General features: G+C 38.7%; 1 protein-coding gene across 2 annotated transcripts in view; it reads right to left on the reverse strand.

Annotated features, from left to right (window-relative positions):
• Positions 1-421: 421 nt before the first annotated feature.
• The window catches only part of CDK12 (cyclin dependent kinase 12), a 45,761-nt gene continuing 33,861 nt past the window's right edge, over positions 422-12,321 (reverse strand). The window contains exons 10-14 of one of the 2 annotated variants that reach the window (XM_044676066.1): positions 12,044-12,160; positions 11,331-11,462; positions 9,347-9,558; positions 8,079-8,531; positions 422-4,329 (exon numbers count right to left, since the gene is read on the reverse strand). In XM_044676066.1, coding sequence (XP_044532001.1) covers positions 3,644-4,329; positions 8,079-8,531; positions 9,347-9,558; positions 11,331-11,462; positions 12,044-12,160 — 1,600 coding nt within the window. In that variant the 3' untranslated portion in view covers positions 422-3,643. Of the gene's footprint in view, positions 4,357-8,078; positions 8,532-9,346; positions 9,559-11,330; positions 11,463-12,043; positions 12,161-12,321 lie in introns of both variants that reach the window. The other variant, XM_044676065.1, reaches the window with a different exon arrangement.

Consider the following 12,321-nt stretch of genomic DNA (forward strand, 5'->3'; position numbering starts at 1 on the left):
ACCTCTCCTGCATGGAGGAGTCAGGGTACATGAAGCTCAACTTTTTGTGTGGTTTGGCAGTGCTACAATTTGCATAATCATTTATTTGCATAACCTTGCATGAGTTATGTTTCAATTGTGTTCTTCACAGACTTCAACTTCAGTTTTCTTTAAAATTACATCTCAATTCCAAATTTCCCCATCTCCCTTTTTTTCACTCCCAAATTCTCAACCACCATTTGTTTCTGCTTTACCCCTTAAGTGGAAAACACCCAATTCTGTAGTTTCAAGCCTACAGTGCACTAGATTAAGAATACCTAATTTCAAATAAGAAAATGACCTTTACATATTATCACACCTGATTAGAGGCTACAGAAGAAGGAAATGCAATGGAGCAAAAGTGGTACAGTAACAAGGAAATATTTAATTTTCCAATCTCCACTTTCCATTTTTATAAACTGAAAGGAAAAAAATTTAATATATTACAAAATATCTGTACATAGACAAAGGTATACCCAGGGGGCAGGGAGAGGAGAGGGAAGGAACAAAAAATGAGAAAGGGGGGATATAGTGTCAGAAACCCAACTCAAAGAATAAAGTGGTCACTGACACTTCTCTGCTATAGCAATCTGTCAAAACCTGTTAACCATTTCAGCACTATAACTTTATATGTATATTACATATATATATATACACACACACATATATATGTATACACATATATATTTTTATATATATATGGAGGGGATGTTTAAGGTGGAAGCAGCTAATGAGACCTACTCATCTTGGTGCTAACTGTCCTGTTTTAAGCACATATAATTTCCCTCATTAAAAAAAAATCATCATTTTTCCTATGGACAGAGCAACTTAAGAAAACTGGGTCAAATTTTCCTAAAATGACAAAAAATATTCTGGTCAAAACAGTTTTACCTCCCATCCCTTATTTGTGAAATGGAATAAAATTTCTCATCTGCTCAAAATGTTTAATTGTTTCTCTTCTTCATGGTACAATTTAAAAAAAACAACAACAACAACAACCAAACTCCATTCCCCATTTTTAACGGGGTTAGGCTATGTTTTGCAATTTTTCTTTTAACAGCAAAAATGAAATTCTGTCAAACTTTTGTTTCCACCATGTTTAAATATAGCTGAACAATTCATAGTTATTTTTTCCTCCACTGGATCCAGGGAATCCACCCCCCCCCCTTGAGAAATTTTAAAATCCCCAATGCCTAGTTTTCTTTTTAAAGTTCAGACAATGAATGGAGGAGTGGAGGGGAATCACACATACATACACACATGCTAACACACCTGTCCCCTTACCTCAGAAGGGGTACAGGTCACAACAGGAAATAAGCACATTGCTTAGGATATTTGGCATAATTTTTTTAAATGGCAATGGTGGGGGTGGGGAAAAATACACACCAAAAAACTGTGATAGATGACAGTTGACAACCAAAATACAATGAAAATGTAGAGAGAATTTTATTCAGACTGGGTGGGGCAACCGATTCTATTTCATTTCAGATACTTGAGAAAGTATCCCAAGCTCAAGTTCTTTATCAAAGGCAGAGCAGATCGAAGCCAAGTGCTTCAATTCAGATAATAATCCCAAGAATAAAGGGCCACTGATATGAGGTCCCAAAGTAAAGAGACTTCTAAGAAGCTCAAGTGACTTTTAATGCAGGTCACCAACACTGTGTTGATGAAGCTAATTCAGCTGGACATATTGGTACTAAAATATGTCAGGGCCAGAATAGTATAGAAGATTCTCTTTCCAATCAGTGTTGTGTCCCCATTGGCAAAAACCAGACCAAAAACCAAAATAAAATAAACACACACACACACCAGAACTCTGCCATTTGCAATAAAGGGAAAAATAATAAGCGTAATATGTCTTTGGAGGTTTCTTCTTTCTTTAAAAAAAAAAATCTGTGTATTTTTTCTCTTATGGTACTGCTTTCATATTTCATTTGAATTCTGCAAATCCTCCTCCAGACTGCTAAAACCAACAGCCAATGTTTGCCTTTATTCATAAAAGGGGTCTAACTTTTTAGAAATCATATATAATCTATGCAGATAAAGACTGTGTGAATGTATGTACCTCTCTGAAACACTACGTATGCTGGTACTCGTATCTGTCCTTCAATATGAAGCGCATACAGGTATATACCTTCATATGTATCCTTCTCCCTCCCCTGCTTCAGAACGTTTCCCTTTTTGAATTCTTGTGATAAGGCAAGGTTCTAGCCAGGCAATCACAATACAACCTGCTTTATCAAAACAAAAATAAACATGAAATTTCTCTGGGGGAACCTTCAAAAAGGATTGGCAGGGCATAGGTACTGGTATGTGTATATAGCAAATATGATTCTTTCCCCCCAGTTCCTTAATTTTAAACTTAATAACAATAATAAAGTACCAGGTATTGATACATCTCCAGGAAAAACACCCATTCTATACTAAATTTACATGTCCTTTTATTTGTCTATTCCCCCCTCCCTTTTTTTCCTCTGATAATATTTCAATGCTCTGTGGGAACCAGAAAGATATTTAAATACTTTCTGACATCAAAAATATATATGTGTAAACAGTACACTAACTGCTATATCTTTAGCTAAGTACAGAGGCACTGTCTGTAACCCCAGTCCAGCAGCAATATCCAGGGCTGTCCCCATTTACAAACCAAAAACTCCGGTATGTAGCACCTTCCCCACTTGAGTAGGGTTTTATGAACAATTTTTAAACCTTTTTTTGGAATTGAAGAGTTACAGAGAACAATGTTGGGGTTTCAATTTCCTTTCCTTTATTTCAAAAAAGTTAAAGAATCATCCTGGGCTCTTGAGCTTCTAAAAGGTTCAATTCCCCCACACGTCTTGAAAGGTTTAAAAAAAAAAAAAAAAAGCCCTTCCAAAATGGGGCAAAAAAGGAAGGGAGGAAAAAGTCCACCTGTTTGCCCAAGACAATCACATTCTGCAACCTGCTTCAGATGCAGGGAGAGAAGGCATATGTGGAACAAACTTAAGGGACAGGAAATTTATCAGAAAAAGAGATGTGTCTAGCAGCTTAACAGAAAAAAGATTCACTTAAAAGCAAAATAGTTGGGGTAGCAGATGGGAGGGTGCATTTTCTTAAACCAGCCAATGCATTCTTGGTTTTGCGTAATGCACAAGGCTGAATTTTCTGAACTTTATTTTTTAAAATTACAAAATAGAAGACTGGGGGGGGGAAGGGGGAATCATTTAAGAGGTAGAAGGGTGGAGGGAACAAAAACAAAAGAGCCTCCTCTCTGATTTTTGCCTCAGAGCTAGAACTATTTTTTCTCTTTCTTGTCCAAGGAGGGCAGGTTCTGAGCTGCTAAAACATTTAGTTTCCAATTTAATGACCCTCCCCAAACCCTTTCACCAGCAACTGCCAAGCTAGGGGTGAAGTTGTTCATGCTCTGGCCCCAGCCCAATGAAAGGGGTCTGGCTAGCAAAATGCCCACATCAGTACTATGTAGAACTCCCGCTAGCAGCAACTGAGCAAGAAATAAGACAAACAGCTTTGTAGTAGCCAAATGCAGACGATTACCTCAATCTGGCAAACGATTTCATTAAAAGGTTCAGAGGAGAGAAAGTAGGGATGGAAAGGGAAGGAGTCTTTCAGGAAACCAGTCTCTTGGTTAATAAGGAACTCCTCTCCCTCTTCCCCCTCTTGGTGGGACTCTCCCAGACCCCCGATAGAGCTTTCCATAAGCAGTAGCCTGTGCTTGGGCTCCCCAGTTAAGGCTGGCTCCTGAACCACTGGCCCCAGTGGCCCCTGGCCCAAGTTCCCCATAGTTTTGCAATTTGGCCTCTGTGTGGACCACTGTATTGTTGCTTCCCTCGGCTTTCAGGAATGGCTGCCCGACCACTGAATGTAATGCTAAGGGGACCCTGGCAAATCGGAGGTCCTGGTCCCCTGGGAACTGCACTGACCCTGTGCCCTGGTAACTGCTCGACTCCCCAAGATGGCTCACAGAGCCTGAGAAAGTCCTGCTCTTCGCCAGGGTCTGGGCCAAAGGTTCTGACAAGGTTGGGCCGGAATTGCGCTCATCAGTGTCAGTAGCACTGAACCCTGTTTCAGGCCCCTCAGTGCCTCCGTAAGTCCTGCTTGAATGGGGTCTGGTAGAATATTCCATAGGTCTCAATGCCTGGTGCTCATGTGGCAGATGGCCAGAAGGTTCCGTTTCAGGCTGGGACAAAAGCTGCAGCAGAGCGGCCGTCATAGCTGGGTTCAACTCTTGGGGGGCGCTGGAAAGATCGCCTTCAACCAGAGGGGGTGGAGGTGGCGGCGGTGGAGGTCCAGGGGGTTCAGGGGGTCTCTTCTCTGGTGGAAGAATGTGAGGAGGACATGCTGTGGAAGGGTTACTTCTTTTAAACACCATCTTTAAAATCACGTGATTATACACACACACTCGTGCACACATTCACACATATACAAGCACACAGCTAATACAAGCAACCCAGAAGTGGAAAAAAAATCAACTCTTGGGATTAGAAAAACGAAACTTGTATGAAAAAATAATTAAAACGATAAGTAAAACAGTTGCATGCTACATTTACAGACTGGCATAAATGATTAAACTTCAAGGCTTTTTTCTGGTTATTGTTTTGGGAAAAGACTCCCTCCTTTCCCCACCCCTTTTTTGGAGGGACCATTCTTCTACCTTGTGGGCCCTTGGTAGCCCAACTTAAGCTGTTGGATTAAATGTTAATTTTTTAAAAAGCAAGAATAGGAAAAGTGGAGAGAGAAAATACATTTGATTTTCATATCTGGGGACAAATCTTTAGCATAGGAAGTCTGATGACACAATATTAACCTGAAATAGATCTTAAGAGTGCACAGGATAGATGTATTGAACTGGCAAATCTTTTATTTCTGTAATTCAGGAAGTCCACACCTGTCTCCCCAATTTACGTCATTTTCACATTTCAAAGGAATGGGAAATTCTAAAAATTTATTGCCATATTCCCATTCAGGATCCCATTTTGTGATGAAAAGAAATGCCCATTTTTAATGGCAAGTTACAAAGAATCAGTTTTTGTTTTCCTCTCTGCATCATTTTTTCCATCGTAAGCACAAAGTGATAGTGCTGTGTATAGTGTCATGCACCACTGGGCTCTTGAAAAAAAATTTATTTATGGCAATGAGGAATGCTAAATGTTTAGAGAAGAGATGAGTTAAAACTGCAGCCCTGTACCTTTAAGTTATCGTTGTTTTTCTCGGATTAGTCCCCATGTTCCCCCTCGCACCCCCCAAAATGTTAGTCCAGTTTGCTCAGCCACAGTAACTAGTATCTGATAATGAATTTCTTTGGACTCAGTGTGAGGTGACATAAAACATCTTTAGTTGGTGGACACCAAAAGTACTGTGTGCTAAGTTGCTATGGTCAGAATAGGTTAGGGCCTTTAGAATTCTGGGGGCTACCATGCTGAAGAGAATGGTTTAATGCTTTGTAATGGTGTATCTTTCAAATAAAAGCCTAACTACTTCTGTCTGTTATCATTGAAAGTATATATATGGATTCTTATACAGTCAACTCTTGATTATCTGAGCTACTAGAGGACGGCAGTTGCACAGATAAACCAAAAATAATTTTTATTTGGCTTTTGAGTACATCATGGGTTTTATTTATATTTGGCAAGGCTATTACTAAAATAAATCTGAATTCCCTGAGCACAAATGTGAAGCACTTTAAAAAGTTTAAAAAATGCTACCTATACATATGCGAAGTTGGGTTGGGCAAATGGAAAGAACAGAATTAGCATGGTGCTTAGGTGCCAAGCACAGAGTAGGCACTTTATAAATACTTGATGATTTGCTAGTTGACTGAGAGCAAGGTGGCAGGGATTAGAAAAAAAACAAAACAAAAACAAAAAAAACAACAAACCAACAACAAAAAACCCAAACTCCAAAAACCACATCTAGCCATGGAAAAGCCACAAATTAAAAAGTATACACCCAGATAACCAAGGGCTGATAATACAAGCATCTATACATAAATTTCAGAGGCTTTCCCATCAACCCTCTATCTTATCTATCTGTCTGTTTGTCTATCTACTTACAAAAGTCCACAATGCCAATTATAAACATTTTTTGGACCATATATATTAAAAATCAGATATTTTAATCCAGAGGGCAAACTACTGTGAAAGATCATAACTATAAAGAAGGCAAAACTAAACTTATATTCTTTCAGTTGTAGCTCTTTTCACAATTAAATTTTATCTTTCATGCAAATGATCCAATAATCTCACTTAGAATAATACTATTTCTTGAGATCAAACTCCTTTTTCTGTTTTTCATTTCTATTACGGGAGGAAAACAGTACTGGGAAGTAGCAATGTGGCTGGATTGTAAATAATCATTAGTGAGATTTTAATAAGGCTCCTTGAAAGAATTAAAAAAGGTAACACATAGTTACTGGGCGAAATAATTTGAGGGGTTGACAGCACTGTCAATTCTGAGAGATCTGTGTGTTAACAAAATACACAGATGATTTAAAAATTTTACTCCACAATTACAGAGCAACTGAACAGTAGCTAAGAAGACTCGCTTTCACCATCTCTAACATCCCCAGCTTGCCCTCTGCTGGAAATGCTAACAAATAGCAAAACAGCTCAAATGAAAGGCAGCAGGAGGGAAACAAGAAGGGAAAGACATGGTTAAGATAACAACTGGATAATCCAGTGGTGGGTACAGTAATTAGCGAGGTGGCATTTATAATCACCTCTGAAAGTAAATCCATCAAGTCATGGTTATAAGCCAGAACTTAATTTTAACTCACAATTTCACCTTTTGCTGGGTTGCTTAATTATCAGGGAGGCTTCCTTTACTGTGTGTTATTTAAAATGGAATACACTTCCCCTTTCACCAATTTTAATTAGAGTTGAGGGTATATGTGTATTAGGAGGGCAGGTACTGAATTAGATTTCTTTACTATCCCATGGAGAGGAGTGGAACCCTCTTAATTTTCTTTTCTTTTTAATTAAAGCAACACTGGAAGCACTGGTTCTTGTTTTGGCTCTTCTCTACCAACTAGCTGTGTGATCTTGGGCAAATCATCCTGGGTCTGTTTTCTTTACTATAAAATAAGGGGGACACTCTTAACACTAAGGTCCCTTCCTAAGTCCAAAATTTTCAAATGGCTCATGCTGGTGCTTTTCTGTAGTGTATCTGTTTTCTGTAGTATATCTGCTTGGGGAAATCAGGTATATGCAACTTAAATCACACCACATGAAATTTGAAATCAGGAGCCTAAAACAGGAAAGCTTAGTGTACTGAATCCTTGTGCTTTTCTTAAATTCTGGGGTCTAAATGGATAATTGCAATTGAAAACATCAGATATGTCTGCATTTTTACAAATCAAATTCAAATATCCTCCTCCATCACCCCACATCACATTCTGGAATTATCTGAGTGAGTGGAAGAGTGCTAGGTTCCTTTTCTTTTATTTTTGAAACAAGGCTTTTACATCCTTCTAGGGGCCTTGATTATCCATCGCAAAGGCCAAAGCTTAAAACAATGAGGTTTATATATGCTATTATTTTTGGTAAAGGAAATGTATAGTATGAATTGTCTAATTAGGAAACATTCCAAAATGGCTGATTTTCCTTATTCTTTTATCTTACAGGTACACACTGTGGTATCAAGCATCTTAAAAGTCCAATACATTACAGGCAGAGAAATAAAATATGATAGTGGACCCGAAGTTTGGAATTCAGAATTTTCATGTGCTAGGTCTGGTTTGGCCAGACACATATGGTGGTACAAGATGAATCATCAGCCACAGTTGCAGTTTCTTTGCTTAAACAAACCTTAAGGACCCTACTTACCTACTTCCTGGGGGGTTGAAAAAGTATGTACAAAGTGATTTTTGAAAGGCTTTGTAAGTTTGGGATGAAAGGAGATGGGGAAGCAGAATGCCATTGGTGCTAGACTCCTCTGTAGACAGTTACAGAAAAAATAAACCCAAAGCCATTGATGTGAAAAAAGAAAATGGTAAGAGATTTTTTTTTTTTTTAAGAGGGCAACAGCACCTGAGCTCAATGAGATTCATGACTGGTCTGTTTTACCTGCTGCCTCCTCCTGTGGTATTGTGGGAGTTCTTCGGGGCCCCTGTGGCCCACTGCTCTTTTCTCCATTGCTTTCCTCCAGGCTGCCTGTTGGTTCCTGGGTTTTCATCAGCTGACTCAGGAGGACTGCCAGCACATTCTGCATGTCACCTGGTGTGCCAGATGCTTCCGGGGTTGTCTGCTCTGTTGAGGGTTGGACTACCATGGCAGGGGGGGGCTCCTTCACAGTCTCCTCCAGGGCCACATGCTCAGAGTCCTGATGCTGGGAAGTGGCTTCATTGAGGGCATTGATGGATTGGTTCAGGGCCTCCAGCTGCTGTTGCATCTCTGGGTTGGAATGGACATTGAGCAGCTGTGCCATCTGAGGGATGCTCAGGTCAGTCTGGCTCTGCAGCAGGTTCAGTAACACTGCCAATTCACTTTGATTCAGCTGCTGTGTGATGTCACCAAGGCCTGCGGAGAGACAGTGGAGCCATCACAGAAGGAGGAGGCAGAAAAGAGGGCTTAACCCTCCTGAAATATCAAAATCAAGTTTCTTCTATTCTAGCAGACACTTTGATTTGAAAGTCTCATTCTATATCCCCATTTCCCATGGTAACTGTTATTTGATGTACTTGAAAGCATCCAGATACATTGAAGCAATTTTTAAAAATCCGCTTGCTTTGGGTTATTATTTTATGCCAAATGAGTAGTTTAAAATGATGATTTAATTTGCTTTATAAACAGTATGCCTCCAGATAGAAATAAGATTGGTTAAGAAGGCTGAGAAAAGAATATTTGTCATCTAGGAACTTGTTTGAACAACTCATACATATTTGGATATACTCAAATCAGAAGACAGCTCTGATTTTCTCTTACATTGTGGCAAAAACCAGTTAGTTTTCATAAGATCTATTAACTTGACATCAAAGATTTCACAGTATCTGGCAGGGTATGTTAAAAAGTCATAGAGGATGATGCTAGGACTAGGCCAAATTCAGTTTACCTAATCACGAAATATTTATTATCAAGTATTCAGCTAATAAAATACAGTCCACTCAGTTTTTTTTAAAAGAAAGGAAAATGATGTTTTAGTTCTCCCTAATCTAAATCACATGGGTATATATTAATCTCTCTTCTTTCCCTAAACTAGATACCATCTTTTTACTAATGCTTTTCTAAAAGAGGTTTAAAGATCAAGAACAATGATTTTTGTGTGATCTTTAATAGCAGCTCTCATTGGAATAGTGCTTGTAAGAAACACAAAAGCCTCTATTCCCCACACTGACCTATTGCATCCCCAGCCCCAGGTTCCACCTTGACAGGAGCAGGCTGGGGTGGTGCTGGGCTATTGTTCTTCACAGGCTCCACATTTGCTCCTGAGGTAGTTTCTTTTCGAGAAGTTTTGGACAAAGGTGGTTCCTCTACCACAATGCCACTCTGCCTCTGCCGCCGCCGTTTCTTGCTCCATAGTTCATGGCAATCCTGCCAATGGGGGAGGCTGTGAAAAAGCAAGAGGAAATGTGTGTGGGAGTGTGATAGAGGATGAGGGAAAGACATGGGGGAAAGAAAGCACAAAGCAAGAAGGAAAACACAAAAATATTGACCAAGAAAACGGATGGAAGAAATCTAGGCTATGTCTGGATTGACAAGCTAGTAATGTAAGATTTAGAGCTGAAAGAGACCTTAGAGATCACCTATTTGAACACCCTCATTCTACAGATAAATAAACTGAGGCCCAGAGAAACGAAGTAATCTGTTCAAAGTTGCAAAGAGAGTAAATGGCAAAAACAGGATTTGATTATAGGATTCACTCCAAATACAACTCTGCACTCACTATCCAGGTTGCCTCCAATTAAATGACCATTAAAATGACTGTGACTCCAGATAAACCTTAGCTGATGAGAACAAAAATGTGAAGAAGAACTTCCTAAAATCAAGGAAGGTATCCTGGTATTAAAGACCAAAACTTTATTTCAACTCACAGATTCCATTCATAGTTCTAAAACACATGACTCCCCTGACCTGGCTAAGGACTTTTACAACTTTATTTTTATTTTTACTTTTACAGAGGACATCTGCTCAGGTTCAGTATAATCAGAGAAGACTATTTGCAAAGGTTATAAACAACCCAGTAGAATATTATTCATTGATGGTCTGGGAGAGGGAAAGGAAAAAAAAAAAAGTATTTTTACCCATATCCTATCCCCTCAAGAAAACACTGATTTCTTCAATCATGAGATTCAATATTTTATAATTTTTTGGAATTTTCAGTTTCCTTTTCATATAACATTGAAAATAGTTCATGTCGAGTTTCATTATGACAAAAAAAATCTTTGTAAAACAAAGAAATAGGCAAATCTCAGTGCACAACCCATTTATCTCAAATAATATTCAATGCTACAATATTCTAATACAAGAAAAAATTTAGAGTCTCTCAGAGCTTATAGTACAAATGATATGAGATATTAATTACTGACTTTACATATATCTTAATACATATCTTCACCTCACCCAAAGCAGAAAACTACTAAAAATTTTGAAAAAAAAAAGATTTGTGAGATCAGGGACCATCTAACCAACTCATTCATTTTAGGGAACCATGAGGCCTAGGAAGGTTACGTGACTTGCCCAAGGTCACACAGGTACTGTTAGAGGAGGGATTTGAACCCAGGTCCTCTGACTCCAGAGCCAATCATGTCGAGGTTCTCAGAAGGTACTAGAGAAGGGAGAGAGACATTACAAATTAAGGTGGGGAAAGAGTTACATCAAAACATCAAGGACTTGATTTTTTTTTAGTGGCACACCAATATTGATTGTTGAACTTCTATAAAGCAGGAGCTAAAGTCCTAGAAAGTTGCTTGATGCTCAAAGAGGTTATATGACTTGTTCATAGTCACAAGATTAGTACAATTCTAGGGAGAGGTGGGAACTTGTTGATTCCTGACTCCAAGCCCTTCATTCTCCAGGGCAGAGCTTGGGAGAGGGATAGTAATTAAAAATAAAAAAATCAAAAGTGGATGCTCAAGAAGAGAAAGAAGTTGGATAATATGGTGGAGATGCAACAGGAAAAGGAAATGAGTCAAATTTAACTAAAAACAAACATTTTTACCCTCATGTCTCTGTAACTCTTGAATTCAGTTATCTTTCTTGTTGAGACAGTTTTAGCTATTTGATGTCTCCAAGAACACTGATGGTCCGTTCAAGGCTTTATAGAAACAATTCTCAGTTCCACATTATCTGGGGTCTTGGGAAAGGATCCTGGGCACTTACTCTGGAGGAGCCATTTTGCTGAGCTCAACATCTCTAAGAAAGTCACTCTGCAGGGCCTGCTCAGCAGTGCAGCGCTTGTTAGGATCCAGTGTCAGCATGTGGTCAAGCAAGTCTAGAGCAGCCAAAGGAATACTGTCAAAGGAGACAAAAATGGGTCAGTCTCAAGTGACCAGATTGTTTTCAAAGCTGCAGCCTTCTATCAGAAGGTCTTTGAATTACTAGCTCCAGATAAAGCTAGGAGAAAACAGTAATACTAAGAGATTTAGAGGGACCAAGGAATAGTTAAGAATTGTTTGAGAAACTCATAGAGATATGTCTCTGTAAAGAATTTAAAAACCTTGTAATACAAAAAGATATATGGATATATGTAAAGAACTAAGGTGAATTTAGGAAGATTTTCAAAATAATGTTTCCTTCACAAACAAAAATGCTACTAGTTTTGGGTTGCAGAAATACGACAGTAATGCTAGTATAGTAATATGCCCATTAAATGTTTGTAAAAACACACATTACTAATTGAATCCCTCGAAATTATAAAAAGGCTATATGGTTCAAATATGAAATTTTTTATATATGGGATAGCATGAAATCACTGAGGAGGTGGGTAGCTATATATTTAAGAAAATAGGAAACTATATTATATTACACAATAAGAGTAGCAGAGGTTATGCTACCACTATCAAGGACAAGTTGCCTGTTTCTGTAAAACTCACAAAGAGAATTCCTCACGCAGACGTCTACGATATTGCTTTTTCGGTTTCATTGTGTTGAAGTAAGGTAGCTTAATAACATCGGGCCACACAGCTGGACAGGGGCTGCCGCAGAGCCGACTAGAAGCAAAACAAAAAACATGCAAAGGAGTGAGTTAGCCATATGCTTTTTGAAAAATCCAGACATAGAACTACTACCTCCTGAGGTTCTGGGCATCTTGATAAAATTAAGTTCAAGGGCAAGTTGAAAGATGAAATCTGGAGGTCTCCTTCACTTTCCA

Source organism: Gracilinanus agilis, chromosome 4 (assembly GCF_016433145.1).
Source record: "Gracilinanus agilis isolate LMUSP501 chromosome 4, AgileGrace, whole genome shotgun sequence".
Taxonomy (NCBI): Eukaryota; Metazoa; Chordata; class Mammalia; order Didelphimorphia; family Didelphidae; genus Gracilinanus; species Gracilinanus agilis.